The sequence below is a fragment of the Nannospalax galili genome, unplaced genomic scaffold (genome assembly GCF_000622305.1).
Source record: "Nannospalax galili isolate Female #2095 unplaced genomic scaffold, S.galili_v1.0 scaffold182, whole genome shotgun sequence".
Taxonomy (NCBI): Eukaryota; Metazoa; Chordata; class Mammalia; order Rodentia; family Spalacidae; genus Nannospalax; species Nannospalax galili.
Genome location: NW_008348662.1, coordinates 4,093,559 through 4,121,178, shown reverse-complemented (window position 1 = coordinate 4,121,178; position 27,620 = coordinate 4,093,559). Strand labels below are relative to the sequence as shown.

At 41.7% G+C, this 27,620-nt stretch overlaps 2 protein-coding genes across 16 annotated transcripts in view; both read right to left on the bottom strand.

Moving 5' to 3' along the window:
* The window catches only part of Il1rl2 (interleukin 1 receptor like 2), a 44,125-nt gene extending 40,159 nt beyond the window's left edge, over positions 1-3,966 (bottom strand). Inside the window, exons 1-4 of one of the 6 annotated variants that reach the window (XM_008845916.3) lie at positions 3,547-3,687; positions 3,071-3,187; positions 2,060-2,294; positions 170-365 (exon numbers count right to left, since the gene is read on the bottom strand). In XM_008845916.3, coding sequence (XP_008844138.1) covers positions 170-365; positions 2,060-2,294; positions 3,071-3,134 — 495 coding nt within the window. In that variant the 5' untranslated portion in view covers positions 3,135-3,187; positions 3,547-3,687. Of the gene's footprint in view, positions 1-169; positions 366-1,790; positions 1,945-2,059; positions 2,295-3,070; positions 3,188-3,546 lie in introns of those variants that run through there. The other 5 variants (XM_029569781.1, XM_029569780.1, XM_029569783.1 and 2 more) reach the window with 5 other exon arrangements.
* A 12,488-nt stretch (positions 3,967-16,454) lies between these two features.
* The window catches only part of Il1r1 (interleukin 1 receptor type 1), a 75,949-nt gene continuing 64,783 nt past the window's right edge, over positions 16,455-27,620 (bottom strand). For all 10 annotated transcript variants that reach the window (XM_029569730.1, XM_029569731.1, XM_029569727.1 and 7 more), the window contains 5 exons: positions 24,073-24,190; positions 23,238-23,389; positions 20,200-20,343; positions 18,187-18,354; positions 16,455-17,660 (listed from right to left, as the gene is read on the bottom strand). In XM_029569730.1, the coding sequence (XP_029425590.1) occupies positions 17,242-17,660; positions 18,187-18,354; positions 20,200-20,343; positions 23,238-23,389; positions 24,073-24,190 (1,001 nt within the window). In that variant the 3' untranslated portion in view covers positions 16,455-17,241. The remainder of the gene's footprint in view (positions 17,661-18,186; positions 18,355-20,199; positions 20,344-23,237; positions 23,390-24,072; positions 24,191-27,620) is intronic.

The following is a 27,620-nucleotide window of genomic DNA, read 5'->3' as shown; positions in this document are numbered from 1 at the left end:
TTTAAAATAACAATTAACAGGGTAAGATTATCAGTTGCTGAGATGAACAAATCTATCTTACGTACACAAATTTCTTGGTCAAATCTAATCTGAAGGATTCGAAATAACCTGGAAAACAAAGTGGATTTCATATAAAAGGAGAAAAAAATAGCAATAGAGATTTTATTACCTTATACCATTTTATCGAATCCAAAATACAACTCTCTGGGAAATACAGGGGACAGTTCAGACTGCCAGACTTTCCAATAGGTAATATCTGTTGGTAATCATCTAAGGAATTCATTGGACTCCTTATGGAAGAGCCACATGAATGTTTTTTATAAACAGTTAGGTTTACAGGTAAACTGTAACAGCCATCAGTATTCCTGTAAGAGAACAACAGAAAGAACCCTATAAACTCTTCAGTGATCTCAAAATGCAAAGATTCATTTTTGCATCTTTTAAAATTTTTTTCAAGACACCAAAACAATGTGCAACCCACAAACCATACATTAGCAAAGGACAAGTGGTATTTACAGTGGAGAAACTGGTATCTTAATCAAGTGACAAACATGGCCAAGGAGGGGCTGATGGACACCAGGGGCCTCTGGGGCTATTACTCTAAAGAGAATACACAGTGTTTATATTGCGAGGCCACAGCTTACCTGCACTTAATCACAAAGAAATGCTTGGTAACTCAAAGGAAATATAAAATGATTGCTTGTAGTTCTTCAAACTGTCAGTCTCATGACAAAGACTGAACAATCGTAGATAAAATATTTTTTTTAAAGGAGGAGGGCTGGAGAGACAGTTCAGCAGTTAAGAGCACTGGCTGCTTTTGCAGAGGACCTAGGTTTGATTCCAAGCACGCACGTGGTGGCTAACAACCATCCATAACTCCAGTTCCAGGGGATCCAATGCTCTCTTCTGACCTCTGAGGGCATTGCATGGCATGGGTGCATTTGCATACATGCAGGCAATATGTTCATACACACAAAATAAAAATATATAATAAATTAAATATTTTTTTAAAAAAGACTGAGTGATCATTCAAGATTGGCAGAGATTAAAGACTTAGGCAACATGCTCGATTTAGAGATCAAAAAAAAAAAAAAATAAGGTTCAGAGAGATAAAAATAGCATGCTATGATCAGGCAAGCCACTATGAGAAAAATCACAGAACTATGGCTCTCGGGCCAAATTTTGTCTATAGATGGGTTTTATTAAAGTCTCACAAAACTTTACAAATTGAAAAGGTGGGAGAAAAGGAGGAAGGAAAGGAGGGAGAGGAGGAAGGAGGAGAGGACAGAGAGAAGGAGGGAGGGAGGGAGGAACTGAGGGAGGGATGGGAGAGAAAAGCACAACTACTTTTAGTGGGGCATATCTTTCCAATTGGCCATAGTCGTTCCCTCCAAGCTTAGCTGTCTCTCATGAGCCATATTGCTAGTATCCAAAAGTTAGAAACAACTCAAAAGACCCACCAGGCCCATGTCACTCATTGATACTACTTCCTGGCACAGGGCCTCATGTAGGCTCTGAAGCATCATCTATGCTTGCTGACTTAAGCAGATGCCTTATGAAAAGTGTGTGAAGGATCTCATTTTTATCTGGATGAGCCATCAGCCACAAAAACTTCGGCACGCTAAGAAAAATAGCAGCAATAACATTTCTATAAGCACACATCTTAAGCTGGGCTAGCCTGAAACATCATTTCAATGGGATAAAGATGAACCTCCTGTTCCAAAAATAAACCCGTTACACTTTAAAATATACTAATTGGAAATCGTCTTGCAACAATTATAGAATCATACAAAATATCGCTGCCTGCTTCAGCTTGCTGTGCTCATTAAGAAGGTGCTTGGTAGTCCAGGGAGCTTGCCCCTGTCATCTCAACACTCTGGGGGCAGAGGCAAGTTTGAAGGCAGTCTAGGCTAGAGAGTATCACTGTCTAAAAAGAAAAAAAAGAGATTAATAATAACGACTTTTTTAAAGGAGAGAGAGAGAGAGAGAGAGAGAGAGAGAGAGAGAGAGAGAGAGAGAAATGCATGTGGATTGGTTCTATTTTAAATGAGGAACTTGCCTTATAACACACTGGTAGATTTCTGAGTCCTCCTGTGCCAAGGGAAGAAACAAAATCCAGGTCTGGTCCTGGTGAATTCTTGACTGTCTGTTTTTGGTTACTGGGATTTTACTAAAAGTTTTATACCAAGTCAGATTTACTGCCATGTTTGTCAGTAGAGTGTATGTGCAGTTGAAAGCAAAAGGCTGGGACTCGGAAATAGTCTCATTGTACATTTCAATCTCCTTGCACTCATCTAGAGAAGGAAAGGGCAAAGAATCACAGTGAAAGAAAACTAATGTGATTATCCTCTTAGCAGCTTGTTCAGGCAATTTGAATTTTTATTTGGGAGTTTGCTCAGTTTAGAAGTTTACTAAAATTAGCCTGGTGGTTTAAAAGCATAATTCAGAGTTCTTCAAATGCATCCTGAGGACAGGGGTTCCTTGTCCCCTTCTCACAAAGACCCTCCGCTTTGCAACAAGTTCTCTTTCCTTCTATTTTCTACCCTTAGTTATTGATCCTCCTCCTCACGATGAAGACCCCATCCTGATATCATTTTAATCCTGCTCTGGTATCCAATTACTGTCTTGAATAAAAAGCATCCTCACCCCACAATGGACGATTTTAAAACCAGCTTACTTTAAAAGCCCATTTCTGCCCAGTTAGTTTTTCTTAGCCATTTGTTCTGATTCTGGTAGCTTTGGATCATAAAACAGTGCTATTAATATATCCTTTGGAGGATTAGAAATCGAGTCCCCTTGAACATTTGCGAACTTCTCCCGGTTCCCTAAGTGACTCCCAAATTCCAAAGTGATATTTGAAGCTGAGCCTCTGAGAACTTGGGACTGAAACTTTCTGCTTCCCCATTTTGCGGAATTCTGCCTGCAAAGCCATCTGAGGAAAAGTTTAATTAGCAAGGCTGCGGTGTAGGCTATAACACAGGAGGTGGGGTAGGGGCCTGGAGTTGAGCAGGAATAGGATGTCCCCAGAAGGCAGCAGGCCACTCGAACCCAAAGACGCACAGGAACGTACCTGCTGTAACAAAAAGAGGAAGTGCGATAGACACGCCACAGAGCAGCAACGAAGGCATCCCCATTCTGGGCTACGAGGAAAACGGCAGAGGGTCTTGAGCCCTGGAGCTCCTCCAGCCTGAATCAGAGCGCAGGTCACAGACTTTGGAATGTCAGATCCCAACCCAGGTCACCTGCCTTCCCCTCTCCATGGGAGGCCACCTTTGGCTCTGCCATTCAAAGGCTGGCCTATTCCCCGTCCTTTCAGAAGCCAGGGACTCCGGCCTGCCCTCAAGGAGGCTCAGCAGGGAGGGTGTGGGTAGTGGGCAGACCTGGTAGCATCCCATTCTGCCACCAAGAGCGAGGCAGGGTGGAAGTCCTGCGGGAAGCGAGGCAGCCCATCGCAGCCGGCACAGCCTGTGCATGGGGTCCCGGTGTGAGTCCAGCCCGCCTGGGAACCCCGGCCGCGCCGCTCATCCAGAACCCCAGACACCGTACCTGGGAAAGCGGGTCTGGAAAGAACCGAGGAAGACCCAGGGCCACCCGACCCGAGCCCTCTTTCCGGCTCCACAGCTCCGCTGGGAACAGAGTCTGGCTCTTTATGGGTCGCCTGGAACCGCCGTGGAGTCGCGATCGCTGGCCTCCTCACCTCGCAGCCTCGCCACCTCGCAGCCTCCAGCCCCCTCCGAGCGCCCGCGCTCTGCTCAGCGGCACCCCCTCGGGTCCCCAGGGATCCGAGCGCGCAGAATCCTGTAGAGGAGACTAGGAACCCCGCCAGGGACCGGATCCCTGTGATGGCATTCCTGAGTCTGGGCATTGCCTTTCTGTGGGCGGGGCAGACTCACCTTCCCTAGACGACTCCAGGAAGGAAAGAACCAGGCACCGAAGGAGGAAGGACGTTAAGTTCTTTTTGCCTAGTTCCAGGCTGCTAACCAGTTCATCATTAGGAATGTCTCTTCCAGACTGGCCCTAAAAATAAATTATTCATACCTTCCCAAATCCTATTTGAGTAGTTATTGCATGCCCGCATTGCCCTAATATGGTATGCACCCAAAGCCATCCCACATGGCTTGTGGGATGCTATTAACACGCGGGAGCCTTGCTAGGATGCATCTGTAAAGTCACACTCCATGGCTGTTCTCCCAAAATGAACACTGTTCCTGCCTAAACCGGCCACATCCCTGTGCACTAGCACCTGTTGGCACCTGATATCTCCCACTGGGTACTGAGCTGGAGAAAGACAGCACATGTAATCTCCATTAAAGGGCTTCTTAGCGGGCCCTTCCTTTGAGTCCTTGTGGATGTGCGGATAGCGATGGGGAAAGCAGCCATGGGAGAAGCAAAAAATGGAGCACTGCCATTCTGTGACAGGCCAGTGACTGGCCAGTTTCTACATTCTTCAAAAGTGTTGAGGATTCTAGAGTACTTTGCTTTATGTTCGATCATGCCTGTTGATACTAGTATACTACAATTTTTAAAGAATTTTAAACATTTATTTTGTCAGTTTCCTTATTAATTTTAAATGGCTTTACCATCATTACATGTTAACATGCCATACATTTTATGCCAAATGACTATAGGTTTCTGAGACAGACTTACTGAGAAAGTAATATTGTTCTGTATGGTTGCAAATACAGTGGTTCTCATACTGGCTTCTACATTCAATCTCTTAGGATATAATGTTGTGTGGGGTGAGGGGAGGCTCCATTACAGTAGTGAGAACTAGAATTAAGGCAAATATGGTGTTGCTGTGGTTTTGAAAATAGTTTTGACCTCACAGATTTCTTTGCAGAGTCTCAGGGTTCCTGAGACTCCCACTCTGAGGTCCTTTTAATTAAGCCATAAATGGAGATCTTTATTATTTTCCCCTAACATCAGAACTGAAAGACAATCTTCTCACACTCTTCAGGACTTGGGCTATGGCTTTTGTTGGGGACTATTGTATCCTCTGGATCCACAGAGAAAAGAATCTAGTTTATCACATGACTGTACAGTTGATGTTGCTGAGATTCCTCAGATCTGTTCTCCAGACCAAAAACCTGAAGCCAGAGGTGCACACAGGTTTCAAAACCATTCACCTGCTAGCTATGTGGCCTGGTCCCTCAAGCCAAGAGAGCAGGTAGCTTTCAGCCTTGCCACTCAGTAGGCAAGGCTCCTGCTCTCATGGCCCAGGGCTGGTGGAGTTTGCAGTACTTGATTTGTTTTGGTTTTGCCTAACCTTGCACATTCATTCTCCTGCACATTAGCACCCTGAATACTTTGTCATTTTCACTGCTGCTGAGCCACATTTTCCCACCTGCTCTCACACACTTTCCTCATCAAAAGTGGAAGGTCTCACATTTAAGCTTAGTCAGTATCGTCTAGTAAAAGGGGATGGGCACCAATAGCAGCTATTGATCTGGGAGTTAGAGCTTGCCTCCCGTCTCATCATGCTTACTCACTTAAGGAGGGCTTGGGATGAACTGGAGAGCAAGGCCTGCTTCCTTAGATCAGGCATTTGGGGTTTTGTTTTAGATTTTAAATTTTATTTTTATTGTGTTTTTATGTTTTGACTGCATGTACATAAGTGCATCACATGCATGCAATTCCCACAGAGGCCAGAAGATGGCAACAGATTCCCTGGAACTAGAGTTATGGACAGCTGTTAGCTACCATGTGGGTGTTGGTAACCAAACCTGCAAGAGCAGCAAGGGCTCTTAACCACTGAGCCATCTCTCCAGCCCCTAAAACAGACATTTTAAAATAAAACTTAATCACATTAATATTTAACTGGCAAAGAAATATTCATTTCAAATGACATCTTTTTCATCTATCAAATTAGCACTGATTTACAAATGAGTATTCTCACAGCCACACTGAAGCCTCTGTGGAATAGTCAGTCAAGACCTCAAAAAGGTCCACCACATTCTGAAACCACACTATGCAAATTATGAGGGAAAGGGACAAAACTACTTGGAGAGGGACAGTTTGTCATTTGGGCTATGATATAGCTAAAAACTGAAAACAATCTAGATAGCCAATGAAAGCCGAAAAGCCATCCACTTGATAGTCTTAATTACAACTTATAGAACATATTTCAACTATAGTAATGATAATATGAGTAAGATCTATGCTAAGTTGTATGTGTGTGTGTTTGTATGGATGTGTATATGTACAATGTACATGTGTGAGTACCAGTGTGTACATGCCCTGGCACACATGTGGAGGTAAGAGAACAACTCCTTGCTTTTCTACCTTCTTTCTAAACTTTATTATCATCATTGTTAGTTTTCTGTTGATTGTTTTTTGATAGGATCTCCCTAGTCACAGCCCACCTGGAAGTCACAATGTAGACCAGGTGACCTTGATCTCACAGAGATCCACCTGCCTCCCAAGGGCTGGGATCAAAGGCACATGTCACACCTGGCATTTAAACTTTAATGCATTCATTCATTCATTCATTCATTTGTGCGTGCGTGTGTGTGTGTGTGTGTGTGTGTGTGTGTGTTTGTTGGTTATAGCAGGACACATGTGCCACAATGCGTGTGTGGAGGTGAAAGGAGAATTCTGTAGAATTGGTTCTTTCCTTCCACCTGTCCATGGTTTCCAGGGATTGAACTCAGGTCCTCGGGTTTGTGCAGCAAGTGCCTTTAGCTGTTGAGTTATCTCACTAGCCCTCCAGCTTGTTTTTGAAGCAGGGTCCCTCTTGCTATTTTTGCCATTGCATAAGCCAGCCTAGCTCCTGAGAAGGTCTCCTGCTTGTACTTCTCATTTCTTTAGGAGTGCTGAGATTACAGATGTGCACTATTGCATCCAGCTTTTATGTGGGTTCCTAGATTGAACATAGGATGCTGCAGACTTGCATGGCAGGGATTTTACCCACTGATCTATCTCCCCAGCCCCTGAGGTTTTAAAAATTAGACTATTAAGCTACATGTATGATCTCAGTTATAGTCATAGGAAGGCAACAAAATATCAATAAATATTTGGGGGTTGTGATTTTTTTTCCACATTACATGTTTCAGAAATTTCTGCATTCTGTCAAACAGTTTTGCTTCTGTAACACAAGTTTTTTTCTAATTTATTTTGAAAAGAACATTACTAATACAATATACACAGGGGAGGGTACTATATCCACTACCTAACGGTCTGTCTGTCTGTCTTTCTCTCTCTCTCTCTCTCTCTCTCACCTTTTGTGGTCTTATGATGGTGGTGGGTGGATATGCATGCTAGGCAAACATTCTATGACTAAGCTTTCTAATTTCACTCACAATAGTGAGACTTTATTTTTCTCTGCCCAATATCCTCCTAACCAGTAGTCTCAAAAAGTTCCCATATACCTACTCCAAAGGATAAAGTCAAAATACTCCAGCCAGGGATATAAGACCTTCCATCATCATGAGATGGTTGAGGTGCACTCACCTCTCCCTTTGCTCTGGACAGGTATTAAACACTGTTAGAGCACTGTTAAAATCTGTTAGAAATTAATATTGTTGCTACTACTTTGGGACCCTGACTCGTCTAACCGCTTCTTTCTGCTTCTGTAATCTGCTTGGCTTAAGACAGCACTAACTCCATTTTGACTAACTGTTCAGGCAAGCCTGGACATGCCCAGGCATGTTGTAATCTTCAGTTACCACCCCCATCCTGGAAAGCTATAGATCAAGCAAGCCGGCACATATAGCAGCCTTATAAGGTAAAAACAGAAACTTCTGGCCCCATAGATAACAGTCAGCGCATTCCAATGCCTAAAGACAACCCCTACCAATAAGAATCTTCCCTATACTCAGGGCATAGGACCATCCAATCATTTTAAAGGATGCTTGGTGCGCAGGGGCTTCGGTGAAACTTCCCTATAAAAGCTTACCCCACCCTAGATCAGGGCTCTCAGTACAGATCCGCTGAGTTGTGAAATCTGAGGGCCCGAGCTTAAACCCGAAGAAAGGCTCTTTGCTTTTGTATACTGTCCAGACTCCTTGGTGGTCATTGGGGGTTGCGAGATCTGGGTGTAACACTACTAAGTTTTTTGTTCTTATTATAAGTACTCCTTCTCATCATTTTCCTGTAAATGAGCAAAGATGTTTAGGGAGGGGCAATTTGACTCATTAGTTAGCTAAGGTTGGACTCTCTTGGCACTTCAGCTGCCTTCAGGAGAAGGACTATCAGTCAGCTAGCCATATTCTCCTTATGCCAATACTGGCCATTTTGAACTTTCCACAGATTCCTTGAGAAAATAACACAAGATTCAACCAATTGCTCTAGTCTTTGAAGGCGCAGCCTCATCCGGGCTGTTTCAATTCTTATCATCTTATCTCCCTCACAAGCCTCAGTGAGCTCCTGGTGAGCCTGCAGCCTCTTCCACCTAGGTTAACAAAGGAGCACTAGCCCTGGTAGCCTCACAGAAGAACTGCGGTGACTGATGCAAAAGGAACAGTGCTGTGATTGATGCCTACAGAAGCCTTCATTTACATGTGAGATGATGTGTTGTCAAAGAGGCATTTGCATGAGAGGTATACTGTGATTGGTACAAACACCCTGTGGTGGTTTGCATGAGAAATGTCTCCCATGGGCTCAGGTATTTGAACATTGGATCTTCAGTTGGTGGCACTGTTTAGGGAGGTTATAGAACCTTGAGGCGGTGGAACCTTGCAGGAACAAGTACTTCAGTAGGGCAGGCTTAGAGTTGATCACCTCACCCTATTTCACGTTCACTCTCTGCTTCTTGTGTTTGGTTAAAGATGTGATCTCCCAGCTTCCTGCTCCATCCACCTGCAGCCAGGCCTCCCAGACCCTAAAAGGACTTTTTGGTAACTGTAAGCCCAAATAAACTCTTCCTTTTATAAGTTGCCTTTGGCCATGGTATTTCATCTTGACAACAGAAAAGTGACTAATATAGAGACTGGAGCAATGGCTCTGTGGTTAAGAGCACTGGCTGCTCTTGCAGAGGACCCAGGTTTGGTTCCCAGCACCCACATGGCAGCTAACAACCATCCATAACTATAGTTCCAGGGGATCCAGCTCCCTCTTCTGACCACATTGCATGACACAGGTGCACTTACTTTAAGTAACTAATACACACCCCTTTTTCTGGCTATATAAGCAGGCCTTTTAGGCTCATGAGGTGAGTTGACTGAGGGAAGCCCCCCATGTTTCCCCCCCTTTTGTTGCAACAGTCGACCCAATAAGAGGCTTCTTTTGAGTCGTCTTTTCCTGCATACTTTTAGGAGAGTGGGCTGAGTTGGTAACATGAAGAAAGAGGCAGAGAGATCAGGACAGCAGGGGTGGCAGAGGCAGCAAAGTGACCAGCCGCAGTCACAGCTGCATAGTCAGGAGGCTGGGCGTGAAAGCGTCGAGGAGACCGGTCTCTTGACACATGAGGAAAAGGGGTGCTAAGCGACTGACGGGCCGAGCTGCAAAAGTGACAAGGAGCCTGGTTGTTTATTGATGAATAAGAGGCAGCTGATGCTAAGGGAGAAAATCAATCAGTGGTCCAACCCCAGCTTTAAAGCCTACTAACCACAACAGTGACCAGCACAGCAAAATATATTGATGTAGTAAGCGGTACTTTTATCTAGGCATTAATCAACAGCTATCCAATTGGACTCAAAGCCCACTCAGTGGGAGGGAACGCCTATGTGGGACTGTAAACATAGCCAAATATATATGGTTGGAGAGGTCATAGATCCTAAAGAAAACCCTAGACCTAACATCCCTAGAGAAATGTAATTTCTTACTACATGCTAAATATGGATTCTTATATTTATAGACAAGAATACCAGTCACCACTCATCAAAGAAGCTTCTTTTTACAACAGATAGAGACTATTACAGAGTTCCACAACTGGTCACAAACAGAGAATAAGTATCTGTAAGATGTCCATCCCTAAATGGCACAACTACAATGGAACCTCTGCACCTAAGGCTCATGGAACACACTGGAACAGCAGGTAGAGGAAATGCTAATGCAGCTCTCATCTCTCACCAGCAAAGCTTCCTCATGCAACAGAAAGTGATGAGCACAGAAGGCCACAATAGACAAAATTGTAGAAAATAAGAGACTGCAGAGTGTATGTCCCTAGATAGGACTTCTATATTAAACCTTACCACACAGGGTTCAGGGACCATTGCAGAAGAGGGGGCAGAAAGATTGTAAGAGCTAGGGTTAGTGCATGACCATAAGTAAACAGAGTCTTCCAGACTTCTGGGAACTTGTTCACATGAACTTATAGCAATGGTAACAGTATGCATAAGACCTATTCAAACTCAATCAGACAAAAATCCAGCACAGAACTGGGGAAATAGGCAATCTTAGCCAAAGAACTATTGTAGCTGATCACTGCTGGGTGAGGGAGAGCTGATCTTTACGGGAGTGATGCCAGATAGGCCAAACAGGCTCTAGAGGATTAACTCACACCAAGGACATCTGGGTATACAAACTTGATTAAATAGGCCTTGACGTATATGACAGAATGCATGAAATCCTGTGGATGAGCTATGGGGGTGGGTTGCAGATATGGGAGGGGGCCTAAATATGTTTAAGATGTGTTATGCAAAATGCACAAAAATTCAGTAAAAAATATGCATAGAAAACAAAAAAGAAGAGGCAACTGAATAGCTCAAGACAGTAGCCAGAACAGAGGAAGGGAGGATGGCAAGGGCAAAAGGATAGGGAGCTGAGGTCGATGTACGTGACGGGCCAGAGAAGACAAACTGCAGGTTCTGGTCACTGAAAGAGCTCTAGAAAGCTCTCAAGTTTTCAGGGCTATCATCGGTCTCAGATACCCTAAGCCTGGGATCTGTAACACTAGCTGATGTCAGGGAGGAATCCCAATATCTGGGCAATGCCAGCTGCTGCCAAGTGCTAAGGAGTCCTGACTTCCTCAACCTATACAGAGCTGTAATGTTTGTACAACTAAGTGCTTAGTACTTGAGGCCCATACAAGAGCAGAAACACCTGCTGTCCCGTTCCTCCCCCACCACCACCAATGGCTACTGTCAAGCACCCAGGGCTATGAAAGTTGCTGAAATCCAGCACTTGAAAGCCTTCTCCTTGTTTGCCCACTATTTCTAACCTGGGAAAGCAAAAGAACCCCAGACAGTAGATTGATAACAATGAGTTTATGTCTTATACAATTTACTATATTATTATTATTTGTATTTATGTATATGAGCGTATTGCCTGCACATATGTAAGTGCACCCATGTTGTGCAATACCCATCGAGGTCAGAAGAGGGCATCGGATCCCTTTGGAACTGAAATTGTGGACAATTGTTAGCTGCCATGTGAGTGCTGGGAATCGAACCAGGGTCCTCTGCAAGAGCAGCCAGTGTTCATAACCACTGAGCCACCTCTCCTGTCACTACACTTTTTCCTTCACACTTTTCTCTCTAGCTGGATTCAAGAAGATTTTTTTTGATTTTCTAATTTTCTCAGACACATGTTTAACACTTAGAAGGATATGGAAGAAAGACTGAGGAGAGGCCTGCTCCCTCTGCTTTGAAATCTAGAGAAAAGCAGGAGTCCAGTTCTAGAGGAAGCACAACCATCAGAAGCTGTCAAGCAGAATGGGGAATGCCATTTAGCAAAGAGCCTTCAAAAGAAATGGCCGCTCTCCATAGCCTTGAAGGCAAATGAGGAGTTAGATCTGCCTTGGGCTAAGCAAGACAGTAAATAAGATGGCTGGGGAGAGAAAAGGCAGTGGCAGACAGTCAGAATTAAGCACATGTAGAAAAGGGGTAGGTTCCCACATGAGCCATGAGACAGGCAGTACCTCTCACTAAACACTGGGGCATCACCGAGCCCTACAGAACCCTTCCTAGACTGGGAAGCAAAACCCAAATACTTGGAATCACTTCCAGGTTAAAAAAAAAAAAAAAAAAATCTAAGGAAAACAAGTTATAGACTTTCACTCTGTGAGTGAACATGGCTCCCAGCTGGTTGAGCACAGAGCCAGAGAAGTCAGCAGATCCTATGAGCCTAGAATCAGGTAATACAGGCTCAACTGGTCTAACTGCTGCACATAGAGATGGTGTGTGAGTGCTTCACCTTCACAATGAAGGTAAAGGTACAAACTTATGCACTTGAATAAGCCAAGTCTTTCTCAGAAGATCCCAAGTGTTAGGGTTCCAAACAGCAGCAGTCCACCCCCCCCCCACAGGGACCTCACCTTGACCTTTGAAGTCAAGGGAAACAAACTCTGCTGAGAAGCAGCCTGCCTTTCCTCTGACCTCCAAAGATAAGATAAGCAGATTCTACCTGATAACCAGAGATTTTAGAAGCTGTTTTTCTCTTATCTTAAGAGGGAAAAAAGTAAACACTTCCAGACCCTAATCCTACCTGCTTTTCCTGCTTCCCCCTCCCTGATTTCTCCCTCAAACATTCCCCCTTCTACACCCTAAAGCCCCCATATAGAAAGTCCCAGCTCACAGCCCATAGGCTGACATCTTTCCCTGACATCTTTCCTTTCCCTGACATCTTTCCCTTCCCCAAGGGAAAGGTGCCCCGTGCAAAATAAATCTGTATCCCACTGAGAATTCCATCTGTGCCTTGGTGCCTTCCTCCATCCATCCGCTCGTGCTCTCCACTGCACGCTCTCTCCCAACTTTTACCTATCACCAAGCAGCCTGTGTTAAGAGGAACATGCTCTTGTTTTGAAAGGTACGGTACACATTTTAAGCAGTATCATTCTTACTCTTTAATTTTTCTCTTCTCTAAAACTTGTTTGGGCATGTGCACACTTGTGCAAACACACACAGAAGACTTAATTCTGTATATAAAATAAACATTACAGCCCCCAGATTCTTCTCACTCAGCTCCTCTTGCACATTTCTTGTGTACTGTTTCCTGCTCCATGCATTCTTGTTACTGTAGAGATTCATTCTGCATTTTATTTTAGCGAGTGTGGGGAAACTTCATCACTCATTAAGGCTAAAATTAAGCAGATATATTTAGAGGCTCTAGCCCAAGTACTGGATAAAGTTTCTCCACATGTAAACATTTTGTGACATGGGAAGTCCTGTCACAGAAGACAAAACTGGGATTCAAAACAGACAATTTTCAGAATTGTAACAGGCTAGGATTTCATAGATCTGGACTGGTCATTTTAAACAGATGAGACTCCTATTGAGAAATAATTCAGGAAAAACCCACCCTTAAAAGAAGTTATTTAGGAAATAACTCAGTGAAAGTCATTTGATAGAGATCAAAATATGACTTTTGTTTTGTTTTTGCTTGTTGGTTTGTTTGGGGTTTTGGGGGGGGCAGTTGAGACAGGGTCTTCCTGTAGCCCCAGCTGGCTTTGAGCTCACAAAGATCTCCCTGCCTTTGCCTCCCCAGTGCTGGGATTAAAGGAGTATACCACCATGCCTGGCAAAAAGCTGACTTTTTAATGGTGATTAGGGCTGCTCTTTCAACAGTTTGCTGGTAAAAGAACATCAACTGATAAAAGAACAAAAATAGTGGCATGTTCTCTGAATTCTTTTAGTGAGAAATTTGGGAAAAACAAGCTTTCCAGATACCTGATTGCTAACCTTTTCTGTTTCTAAATTTTAAACTTTTACTGAGGTATTTATAGAAGCATTGCTCAGGAGTAGATTGAATGAATCTGTATTATTTTAGACTCCTAAACATGCTCACGTTTGGGCTGGAGGAGCAGTAGGGGGGCTGTAAGCCTCTACATCTCTCCATTCCTTGTCTTCACTTTTTAAAGATTTTTTTAAAATATGTATGTGTTTGCCTGCATATCTGTATATGTACCACATGTGTACAGTGCCAGAGGTGGCCAGAAGAGGGCACTGGATCCCCTGGAACTGGAGTTACATAGTTATATTCTACCATTGGGTGCTGGGAACCAAACTCATGTCCTCCACAAGAGCAAGTACTCTAACAACTGCGTCACCTTTCCAGCCCCTTAGTGTCTGTGACCACCTGGTCAGTGGAAGACACAACATTCTCTGATAGTTAAAGTTCACCAGCTTTAGTGTATGCATCTTAGATGCAGAGTTTGTCACATCTGTGCAACTCCTGGGTCAAAAGAGAAAATATATGGAAACCTTTATGAGATTTGAAAAATGAAAGCATGATAAGATTTGCTTTATTGAGTTATTATTTATTTGTTGCTGTGTTGGGACCCAAGCCCAAGTCTTGCGCATCCTAGACAAGCACTCTATCACTGAGCGACACCCCAATCCTTAATCCATTCTAGAAACAAAGGAAAAGGCAGCATACAGACAGGACTACAGGGTAGAAGTCAGGCTCATGGGGTTCATTGGCCAGTAACCTCTGACCTCCCTTCTCCCACCTTCAAAAGGACTTCCACAAAAGGCGTCCTCCCCCCACACCAAGTTGGAGGAAGCCTGTGTAAGACGAAGACAGAAAAGAGAGTGATGTTCAATAGAGGGTTTAGCAATTTTATTGGAAAAAACAAGTTCAGTCTATTGACACATAATGCACGCTATACATGGATTTGGTGGTTTATGATACATAATATTTGGTATTTGTTGCAGAATTATACAAACATATTTTTGATAACAAAAATCACCCTTCATCATTGATCAATATAAACATAGTTTATTTAAAATGTCATTAAAAATGGCTCAATATCTTTTCTATCGTATGTAAAATTCAAAAGGCAAGAGAAGGGAAACAAATTCTGCTAAACCAGTTTTAAACATTGGTGATAAAAATACTCGGTTACATGTGCAAACCTCTGCAACACTTGACTGAGTTTTTAAAAAACACCATCAGAAAGCAACGAAATGTAAGTAATGGGGAAAGCATGAAAGATGGCTCAAAAAGAGGGTCTGCGGGGAGAGAGAGGGGATGAGTCAGGGGGAGTTCCCGTGAACGGGGAGTAGATTCATCCTTTGCTACCTTCCCTGGGGGACCAGGAGTGAGCGTACTTCCTGTTCCAGACCTTCTTGGCACGGGCTTATCCCTTAACTCTGCCCCTCCCAGGATTCTTGGAGTCCCACTACTTGTGTCTGTTGCTATTGCCTTTTACTTTCCAGCTAATTTTCCCACTAATTCTAACTCGGGCATAATACGTATGCATGCCAATATGTTTTCTAGGTGCAAGTCTAAAAATCAGGAGCAATAGTAAACTTTTAAAGCATCATGGGGTCATGATATGACCTCACCCACATCCGACCTCTGGCTGCAGTCTGTGTGCATGGCCAAAAGAAGATGAGACCCTTTATTTTAAGTAGGAGCTCCAAACCAGCAGTACTACTCAGTGCTGTCAGACTGACCCAGGAGAAAGGCAGTGGAGCGAGTGAGAGTCAAAATACCACACTACATGTTTTTGCCTATCTCTATTTAAGTGAAAAGCTATCCTTTAAAATAAATGTTTGTGTTCACCTATAATATTAGATGTTCAAAATATAGAAGACAGAAGGCGTGTCTACATTTATACAACTTTTAGAACATGTATTTGTTCTTGGCAAATGAACTTGGCTTTGCAATTTTTCCATAATTGTTTTAATTATATTGAGGACTGCCATCAAATTTATAAAATTCTATACTAGAAATATTGACCTTTAGGGAACTAATAAATGAAAATAAAAACATTGTGCTTAAACTCTTGTTAGAAAAGGACTGAGTTTGTTTCTTATATAGAAACATTCCTGGACACAGACACTTCCTAGAAAACACTCATGTCTTCTCCCATAGGTGTTGAGGTAGGATGAGGGGGAATGAACCTGAAGTCAAGTATTCAGAGCACTGGAACAGAAGCCAGAAAGTTCAGGTTCAAGTCCTCAGTCCAGTAGAATTAACAGAGTAATTTTGCTAAATAGGTCATTTTTTTTAATATAAAATTAGAATAATTGCAAAATTTAAATATGATTATCCAAGATCCTTTTTAAATAAGTTTTCACAAATCTATACCATATGTGCAAATTGCTTTCAGAAGGCAGTGAGGGACAGAGACACACCCACCACCTCTCCCTCAGAGAGCACAGATTCAGGCTAGGAAGGAAGCCACCTTCTAAAGTGACCACCAGTAGGCAGTCGAACAGTGACAGGAGGGATGGCAGGCTTTAGAGTGGCAGTCTTAGTGTGCAGCCCCTGGGGATTTGGGTGTTGAAATGAACTTTGAACTTTAGCAAATTCTGGGTCAGACAGAGAAAATTCAAGAAGGAATTCTAGTCAGTGGAGGTGGGAAGCACAGCAAAGAGGTGTGCTGAGCACAAGCAGGTGTGGAGGCTCAGGAGGCTGACCTAGGAGTCACACAACAGGATGGTGAGGGGAAGAGGGGCTGAGGGCAGGGACAAGCTGAGGAGGAATGTGGACTTCAGCTTCTGCACAGGAGGATCCCCTGAGAGGTATCACAGCAGCACTGGGTGAGATAAAAGCAGCATCTTAAGGACGGTGAATCTGCAGGCTTGCAGGCTGTGCTTGCAGCGGGATGGAGAGCAGCACTGGGTGAGATAAAAGCAGCATCTTAAGGACGGTGAATCTGCAGGCTGTGCTTGCAGCGGGATGGAGAAGGGAAGTGCCGCAAAGCTGTCCTTCCAAAGAAGCAATACGCCCAGGGAAATGCAGAAGAGTAAGGAAGGCTAGTCATTCCAGAGAGGAGGTATGAGTAGGCAAAGCTGGTAGGTGGCTTCCTACTACTGCTATTTCAAGATTCGTTCTCCTCTGCAGAAAGCTAAGGTGACCGTGATGGTGGCATGTCAGGGCATCCTTTCTTTCTGAAACGACAGTTTCCAAGGTCTATACAATCCAGTTCTGTCTTTGGAAACTAAGTTCTGGTGTGTGGAAAATACAAGCCAAATGGAAATTCTGCCTTCCTCTGTGGGGTGTCAGTACATGTCCCCTGTAGCACTGCTCAGGAGAGCCACTTCTGGGCCAACGGCCCCTAAGCGTTCTCAAAGACAAATGTAATCCCACTGTCAGGCTGCACAGAATTTAATACAACCACCCATAGACGGTGGCCATTTCCTGCAAGCTTCTTTCCAGTTCACTGTCTCAGCAGTTAGCTAAGCATTCAGAGAGCAGCCGTTGCCCAGGGGCTTCCCAAGCCCTCTGCCTTGAACTGTTCCGGCCTGCTACTGTCACCAAGTCCTGCTCCCTTAACAATCTGATTCCAGGTGGCCTGGTGATAAGGGATTATACAGGTACATTCTATGACTGTACAAGTCAGTGGGAGGCACAGCCTAGCCCACAATGTCATAGGACAAGACACATCAAACAGCACTGGACGGATTTGCTGTGCTAGCCAAGAGGCAAGTGAACCTCATTCTGCAGTTTCTCCTTAGTGTCTGGCTGAGGATCTGGGGGTAATATTTGATGCTTGGATGAAGGAGACGGCCGTTGGGCTGGCATGTGGTACCTTACATTTTTCCAGAACCTGGTCTTTGCAGACTGTGGTCTCTCTTTAAAATCCCCTGACCAACGAATGGCCCCATGTTTCTGTTTAATGAATTTGATAGATTCTGGCATTTTCTCATAGTCTTGGATTTTCTCCAGCTCAAGCAGGACAACTTTGATTCCATCCTGAATGAGAGCATTATACATCGCTATTTGCTCTTCAGATGAGTGGCCCAGCCAGCTGAAGCCACCCATCTCTCTCATTAAAACAACAATCAGCCTTCTGCTTTTCTTTACGTTTTCATTAGTGACGTTGACAGAGTCTGAAAGACAGGGAACAAAATGTAATGAGTCAAGTTGAAATCTGTACATTCTTCCCAGAACCCCCAACTCAGAAATTTCTCCCCACACCCTCTACTATGGCTCTCAGTGTTTTTTGTTTTGTTTTGTTTTTCTTGCCTTGACTTGAGCCTAAAAGATGTTCTCATTTTATAGACCAGTTCAAACACTGGCCACAAAAGATGGTCACTGCTCTTAGAACTCAGAAAACTTCAGTCAAATTTTCTAAACTTCTTGCTGAATCATTTGATCTATAATACTCCTATCTTATTGTGCCAGTTGCAAAATAACTATTGGGTCTAACTAGTCATTATATTTCCAAAGGAAATTGTAAAAATCAATTAAATATTGATCTAACAAACTCTGGTATAAAATTATTATTAAACACAACTGAAGAAATTCTTATAATCTCCAAATATGTGCAACTGTGCCAGTCTTCTAGAAATGCAGAATTCAAACTCAGCAACTAATTTCACAATAAATTTGAGATCTCTTGCTTTCTATACACACCTTCTCCAACATAGTCATCTCTTCCGTAGATGAACAGCTTATATCCAAACTGGTCCTCCAAGACTTCAGGCAAGAGCTTAAATACAAAAATATCTAGGTTTGAGGTGGCTCCTTCCCTGAAGGTCTTTGGATATAGAATATATGCGTCATAGGTCTTTCCATCTGAAGCTAAAGGGAAAGGGAAATATATTTAGACTCATGAGGAAAAATAAGAGATTCGACAGTCACTACCACAAACATTCCCTTCATAATGATTAATCCTTTTTGTACAACTGTATGACTGAAAGAACAATTCCAAAAGCATGTCTTTTTAAATTTAATGTCATGGTAATTTTTATTTTTTCTTGTGTACTCCTTAACATAATTTTGGGGAATAACATGCCTTTTCACACATTTTTCTGTTTACATTTAAATTTTTCCTTATATATTTAAATAGTAACAAAGTATGTCATCAGATTATAAATTTCAACTCTTAACAAAAGCCTATTATATCAATCTTTTCAATGTGTAAAATGCAATGTAAATAACAGTATTTTACATACACTGACATTAACTTTTAAAATAGATTCACAACTTTTCTTTGTGAAAAAATATATTTTATTATTTGAGAACTTCATATATGTATGTAACGTATTTGGATGATTTGTACCCCCCACTTCTCTCTCTCTCTCCCAACTCCTCTCAGAGCCCTCCTCCAACATAGCTCCCTCCTAACTTAATGCCCTTTATTTATAACTCATTTAGTACACTGTGCTGTTTGTAAGTGCATGAGTATAGCACCATCCACTGGAGGATGGGCAACCAACAGGGACTACATCCCTGAGGAAAACTCACTCTCTCTCTCCCAGCAGCCATCAACTGCTAATAGCTCCTCAGCTAGAAGAAGGGCTTCATGAGCCACTCCCCTATCCATGACTGAAGGTTGACTGGCTTGATCTTATGCATCTCTTGTGCAGGCAACCACAGCATTTGTGAGGAACAACTTCTTTTCTAACAGTAACAAATTGGACATTGCTTCTGTTCCTCCTTGAACTTTTATTTCCATTCTACTTATACAGTTCTGTCTGTTACATTCAAAAGTTTTAAAATACGTTTGCAACAAATTATTGCATGATGAGATTTCTAACTTCATTATCTGTTTTTATTAATATATTAATTGTAAAAAATAATGGGTTACATTACATTTTTATACATGTATATATAGGGTCCTTGATCATATTCCCCCTCCACTACCGTTTCTTGTCCCCACACCCCATAATGCCTTTTCAAAGTCCCCATGTGTGAGTCTTCTTTTTATTGGGTTTCGCTACAAAATTGTTCTCATATTGCATTTAATGACTACCTCATATACATTCACTATGACAATATCCTATCACCTTTTTCTTATCCTATTCCCCAAGCATCTTAAACCTAAATTCTACTCATTCTTCTTTTTATGTATTATGATATTAGTGAAAGAAAAAGAGAGATATGTTAAAATCTATTCACTTTTTTCATTTGAACATGGATCATGGAGCATTCTAGGGTATATGCAGCATAGAACATGTCCCCCCAAACGGATTCTGAACAACCAGCTTACAGACAGATGTTTTAAATATGTGTATCCTGCCAATATTCAACTAAAGAAGTAACTTAGGAGACTAGAGAGCTAGCTCAGAGTTTAAGAGCATTGATTGCTCTTGAAGAGGCCCTGGGTTCAGTTCCCAGCACCCACATGGCAGCTTATAACTACCTGTAACTATAGTTCCAGGGGATCTAACGCCCTCTTCTGCCCCCCAAGGGCACTGCCTGAACATGGTGCACTTATATACATGCAAGCAAAACACTCATACACATAAAATAAAAAATAATAAAATATTTTTTAAAAGAGCAGCACTGAGGCCAGTCAATTATAAACCATATGAGAATAATTGCTATTCTTGTGTAAGGTGATATTCATCACTATAAGCCTTTGGTGAAAATACTCTAAATCATCTTCTACCAGTCTAGAGAAAATATTTCATAAAATTATACCTTTAGGAGGGAGAAAATCAGAGCAAGAATCCCTGTACCAAAGCACAATGTCCACCTTGAAGATTTTACAGATGAAAACACAGCATATAATTACAGCTGTTAAGATGACAAAGGTCCCAATCAGGTAATTCTTGAAATCAGGGACTACAGCAACAACAGCAAAAAAGGAGAAATAGATTAGAACTAAAAGGAGCTAAAACTTTGGCAATAGTGACTTGAATATTTTCACTGCAAAGAAAGCATACTTGAGAACAGCTCTGCATTTGTATCACATCAATTCATTACTGTTAGTAGTAGACACCAATGTGCAAAGCTACGTAGCATAGGTACTATATAAAAGGAAGGTGCCTTCTTTTAGGTTTTCATCTAAATAGCAAAGTGTACATTAGGAGAAAACCTCCTGGAGACCACAGTGGTAGAGTACTCCACAGCACAATAGGGAAAGTCAGAAGCATGCTACGTGATTTTCTGAGGCCAGAGAGTCCCCTGGAAATAACCAAATGCTGGAGGAAAGAAAAGAAGAGAGACTTGAGGAATTTTGCACATTTCCACAGTCTCTTGGTCTTGCCTCTTAATTATCCATGCAATGATGACAGAAGTCAGGGGGAGAGAGATGTGAAAAGCAGGAGGTTAAAGAGGTTGCTGAATAAGTCAACAGAGGAAAGGAGAAGAAAGTGCCTTTTCAATGTCAGGACACATGTAGCATCCAGAAGAAATCTAAATGCCTTATTATTTTACTTTTATGATTTACTTTTAGTTTTTATTTTTAATGGTGTGTGTGTGTGTGTGTGTGTGTGTGTGTGTCTGTGTGTACATACAGTGCGGTGCCTGCAGAGGTCAGCAGAGGGTGTTTGAGCCCTGAAACTGGACTCACAGGTGGTTGCGAGCCACCCAGTATGGGTGCTAGGACCTGAACAAGGGTCCTCCACAAGAGCATCACGTGTTTTTAAACACAGAGTCACCTCTCCAGTTCCCTCTTTGCCAATTTAGATTTTTGATCCATCTGGGATGAACTTTCATACAAGGTCAAAATTAAGATGTGGAATTTTCCACACTGATGAAAAGTTGGTTCAATGGACAGGTCAGTTACAGTCTTTATCACTGTAGATTCATATAAGATCATGATACTGTTAGTATAAATCTTCCACATGTGCCATTCTTATTTAAGACCATTTTGACTATTCTTGGTCATTTCGGTCTTCATTTCAGAATAAACATGTCCATTTACACATGTGCCCATGTCAACACATTTATACAAACACATACATACACATGAACAAATGATGATATTTGATTGGAATTATTTTCAATTTATAAATTCATTTTGGGATAACTAATATTGCTAGAGTATTATCTTTTGACTTATGCACATTGTATTTCCCTCCATCTGTTTCTTTCTTTTCAATACAGATTTTTAGGCTTCATTATGGAGGACTTGAATGGCTTTTTATATGTTTTTAAAAGATACTTGATGATGTTTTTATACTATCATGTGTTATCTTTTAAATTTAATATCTATTTATATGTTGTTAGATCAAGTGAACTTGATATATTCATTTCATTCTAATAGTTTGAAGGAGTTTTTATAAAGATATTTTTCCATGTCTACATTAATAAAAACTCTATTTTGCATGTGTGTGTGTGTGTGTGTGTGTGTGTGTACATGCCCATGTGTGCAAATGTGTGCACTGTGAATGTGCATGTGGAGGCCAGAGGCTGACATCAGGTGTCTTCCTTCAATTGCTTTCTACCTTCTTTTTTGAGGCAGAGTCTCTCACTGTACCTGGAGCTCAACAATTTGACTAGACTGACTGGCCAGCCAGCCCCAGCAACCCTCCTGTGTCTACTTCCCCATGCTGGGGTTACAGGCACACAGTCATACCCAGCTTTTTTGTGGGTGCTGAGGATCTAAATTTAGATCTTCATATTTGTGCAGCAATTATGTTACTCACTAAGCCAACTCCCTAAATCCAAATGCCTTATTTTTAATTCAACTATATAGCATTAAAAAATATTTCACAAATATTTTCAACACTATATCAGTTTTTGAGAATGAATGGCTTCAGAAATATTGCTGACAAATAGGATATTTAGGCTTCCCCTATATATCCATCACATGGTCATTTGCTCAAAAATATCCACTGGGGCATGTCCCTGGATAGAACTCCTTTATTAAACCTCACCCACTCAGAACTCAGCGACCACTGTGGAAGAGGGGTGTGGAAAGACTTTAACAGCCAGGGGTGGTGGATGACCACAAGGAAACAGTTTTCCAGGCTTCTGGGAACTTGCTCATATGAACTTACAGCAATGGTGACAGTGTGCACAAGACCCATGCAATCTCAAACCAGACAAAAACCCAGCATAGAACTGGGGAAACAGGCAGCAGGCCTCAACCTTAGTGAAGGAACAGCTGATCACTGCTGGATGAGGGAGAGTTGATCTTCTTTAAGGAAGTGATACTGGATAGGCTGATCAGGTTCCAGTGGATGAACTCACACCAGAGGGACATCTTGGTACACAAACTTGACATAAATGAAATGAAATCCAGACAGAACGAATGAAATCCAGTGGCGGGGGCAATGCAGGAGGCGCAGATAGGGGAAGAGAATCTAAGTAGTATCAAGGTGTAGTGTATTAAATATACAAAAACTCAATAAAAATATTTATAGAAAAAATATTCACTAGGTTCTTGCAATACAGCAAACTTAAGTTGCTACTAGCTCTGAAAAAAGAATAATTAGTAAGATAAATGGTTGGCAACCTCACATGATTTTTAGTCAAAAAATGAAGAGCTCTTATGCGAGGGACATAACAGTGTCACTAAAGCCATAAGCTGGGGTCAGGCCAGGCAGCAGAGCCCAAAAGCTGCCCATAAGAATGGAGAGTTCAGTCCAAGCAATGAAAAAGACAAGAAGCTGCTCACTGAAGGTGTGAAGAATGTTCTAGACAGAGGAAATAGCATCAGAAACTCCAGGTTATGAAATCTGCTATAGTTAAGCAACAACAAAATGTCTAATCAAAAGTTTGTTACTTACTTGGATATATTAATTGGATATAAGCTGCATCGAATGTATTTGAAGTCCTGACAAAACAGGTAAATGGATACTGATAAAAGTGACTTTTGACCTCCGAAATATTAAGTGTTGTGATGTGTGTATACTTTCTTTTGGCTGCAAGATTCCCCATTCTGTTCGAAAGAGAGGGAGAAGGAGAATAAATGAAATGGCGTAGGCAAGATGCACCACTACGAATAAGACAGAGACCCCCAGTTTATTTCTTTATTTGTAACATAAGTTGCAGCTGAAAAAAATCACCTTCCCAGTCATAGGCATTACAGTCTGTTAGCAAAACCAATCTGAAATTGTATAGTGCCAAGGTCACTGTCAGTAGCAAAGAAATCAAGTTAAAATAACCAGCTTCCAAGAAGAAAAATGTAGACCTAAGCATTCTAGTCTCCATGGGGCCTATGTTAAACAATGGCTGGGGCAGCTGATAAAGAGTTTTGCAGAAGATGGGAAAGGAAGGAGGAGCAACAGGAAGAAAAGTGATCCTCATCCAACCAGTAGAGTCTCCAAGGTAGAGGGTCTTATTCTTGATCCCCTTTGATGAGTCTTTTTTAAACTACTTACTTAGTCAACATGAATTCACTCTAATGAGTAATTCATTGCAATGCCATAGCAATGCATAACAGAATGCAAGCAAAAGGCTTTTTAACTGGTTTGGAATTTGTACAGTAACATGTATTTTTACTGTAAACATAAACTCATACAAATATTGTCTAGCTTACTTAACCAAGCTCAGAATGGCTACTGAAGACTAGAGAAACTTTCTGCATAGAACTTTAATATCGAAATTGGCTGGCATGCTTACTGCTGATAGTCTTCCACCAACAGTGGGTCATCCTCTTCGATTTCTGATCCATTCCATTTCCAGTAAACAAGGTCGGTGAGCTGGCCCGTGACATTACAGATCAATTGTATCATGGATCCTGAAAAGCAATGTGCTTTGAGCCATAAGATGAGCTGATTTTTATTTCAATCTATTTATATTTAAAAATGGCTATTGAATAAAAAATTTAAATTATAGAAAAGCAAAATGAAAGAGGAGGATTCCCCTTACCCTCATCACCCAGACACCACCACAATTAGTTACTTTATGGATCTCATCCCTGGGCTTCTCTGTGTAGGTAGGCAACTTGTGAATGGGATCTTATTGTCCGCTACTTTGTTATTACTATGGACTGGGAACTTTAGGCTCCATGATTAGTCCTCCAAAATACACTGTTAGTATTAGGCTGCAAAATGTTTCAAAATAGAGCTATATACTAACAATTTACCTATTGCTAAACAGAATTTCTCATGTTTCATTATTATGATTAATATTCCAAAGGACTTACTGCTTATATCACTGTTTTTACATATCAGGAAGTGTTCCTTTGAATAAAAACTTGGAAGTAGAATCGAATTAAAGGGCATACATTTTCTAGTAGTAGAGAGGATCAAACCCAGGGCCTTGCTGCATCCCCAGTCCTTGCAAGGAGACATATATTTTCAAAGCCAAACCCCTCTTGAGTGAGGTAGTATCAGTCCACTCATTCTCCAGGAAGGTATGCAACCATCATTTCATCCCAAACCACCAGAAAACAAGAGGTTTGGACTAAGCATTTCCCACTGAGAGATGAAAAGAAAGCTACTTCAATTTTCATCTGATTTTTAAAGAAGATTTTTTTTTTTTAATTTTTAATTGTATGTATGTATGTGGTGTGGGTATGGGCAGGTAAGTTAAGGTACCCATAGAGGCTAGAGATGTCTTATCCCCTCTAGTTGGAGTTATAGGTGATTGTGAGCTGCCCAACATGGGTGCTTGGAACCCAACTCGGGTCCTCTGGAAGAGTAGTATAAGCTCTTAGCCATTGAGACATCGCTCTAGCCTGCTGATTTTTCTTTTTTTAAGCAAGTGATGATAGAAATAAAACCCAGAGCCTAGAGCATGCTAGATGAGCACTCTACCACTGAGCCACACCCAGCCCTCCTGCATTTCTTGAATTCATGGTGAATTAACAAATTTTTCTTAAGCTTAGTATTCCCTGGCTCTTTATGTGTGGCACCTATTACTTAGCAACATTCTCATATAAAGCTTGTTGGTGCTTGGGCACTCTTTACTTTATTTTTTTATTTTTTCACTTTTTTTGGTCTTTTTGAGACAGGGTCTCCCTATAGCCCCAGCTGCTCTGGAACTTACTGTGCAGACCAGGCTGGCCTTGATCTCACAAAGATCCACCTGCCTCTGCCTCCTGAGTGCTGGGACTAAAGGCGTGAGCCACCACACTTGGCTTGGGTACCATTTATTAATAAAGAACATTAATTCTTTATTATACATGAAAATCCTCTGGATAACTTTCCAGGTTAGTTGCCTTTTAAAATAAAGCAGAATTTTTTGTTAATGGAAATTCTTTGATGTATTTTTTTTTTTACTTTGCATGGTGAAAAATTATAAACATTTTTCTTTATTGTATCTACCTTCACTCTTTTATCCCCTAAAATTCCTCTCTCCTGAAAAATCAGGAAAATATCAAGGTACATTTTATTTAAGTGTTTAATGTTTTTATTCTGGAATCTAGGTATAACATAATGATAGTTTCAGAAAACTTTACAGTAAAGGTGTTTTTTATGGTGATTGTTTGTTTGTTTGTTTTGAGGCAGGGTTTTACTATTGAGCTGGCCTGGAACTCACTGTGTAGATCAGGCTGGCCTCAGTCTCACAGACATCCTCCGCCCCTGCTTCCTGAGTGCTGGGATTAAAGGCATGTGCCAACATTCCTAGCTAAAACTTAAAGCTTTTATCCAAGTAGTGGAACCTAATTCCAGAACCACTCATTGATATTGTTTCCCTTTCACTAATTTATAATGTTGCCTTTATCTCTTTTGTTTAGGACCTTTTCAGTAGAGGCAACTATGTGTACTTATACTTCCTCTCTGTTCTCTTTTTTATGCATATGTGTGTGCATGTGCATTTGCATGTACGTGGTATGTACAAGTGCAGGTGTATGAAACTGAAGAGCAATCTTGGGTGTCATTCTCAGGAACAACGTCTACCTCTTTTGAGACAGGGTCTCTCCTTAGCCTCGAGCTCACCAATTAGTCAAACTGTTTGGTTATTGCTGCAGGGATGCACCAGTCTCTGCCTCCCAGTACTGGAAGTACAAGTATGTGCCACCACACCCAGCTTTTTTTTTTGACAGGGTCTCCATGTAGCCCCAGCTGGCCTGGAACTCACTATGAGACCAGGCTGGCTTTGAACTCACAGAGATCTGCCTGCATCTGCCTCTCGAGTGCTGTGATTAAAGGTGTGCACCACCACGCCAGGCTCAAACCCAGCTTTTTTACATTGGTGTTGGGAACCTGGGGATGGAACTCAGGTCCTCACAAGTACTTTACTGACTGAGGTATCTTCCCCTGCATCATTTTTGTTTTTTTTTCAGTTTTTGAGAGAGAATCTATTTGTGGCCGAGGCTGGCCTCAAACACATGATCCTGCTGCCTCAACTGAAAGCTTAGCTGCAGTAATAACAAATCCTGTGCCAGTCAGATAAATTACATCTCTTTCCTAAGTATTTTGAATTTGGCCTGTAGCTGATGTTTGCATAAGTCTCTGTAGGAAAGCCAGTGTGGGAAAATCAGACATGGCTAGGTTTTTTTCCACAAGAGGCAAAATAATAAATAAATAAATAAATAAATAAATAAATAAATAAATAAATAAATAAATAAATAAAAATAAATAAGTAAATGGCTATAGATATGGCTCAGTGTTTAAGAGTATTTATTGCAGAGGACCTGGGTTTGGTTCCCAGCACCTGCTGGTGACTCACAACTTGTCTGTGACTCCAGTTTCAGGGGATCTGATGCCCTCTTCTGGCCTTTTAGGGTACTAGACACACACGTGATGCACACACATACATACAGGCAGACACTCATACACATAAAAGAAAAATAAATAAAGCTTAAAAATAAAAGTTAGATGACACAAGTATTTAAAGCCTGTGACAACTTTTTTTAATTCAAAAACTAAAAAGAAGTCATTGAAAGAGTGCATAGGGTTCGGTGGTCAGGGGGGGAGGCATGGATAGGGGAGGGGATCTGGATGTGAGTGGGAAATATTGTATGAAATTTTAAAAGCTAGGGGCTGGAGAGATGGCTCAGCAGTTAAGAGCACTGACTGCTCTTGTAGAGAACCCGGGTTCAATTCCTAGCACCCACATGGCAGCTGTGAACCATCCTCAACTCCAGTTCCTGGGGAATCCGAAGCCCTCTTCTGAACTCTGTGGCATTGCACAACATGAGTGCATTCACATACATGCAGGCAATACACTCATACACATAAAAATAAAAATAATAAATAAAATATTAAAGAAAAAAAGAA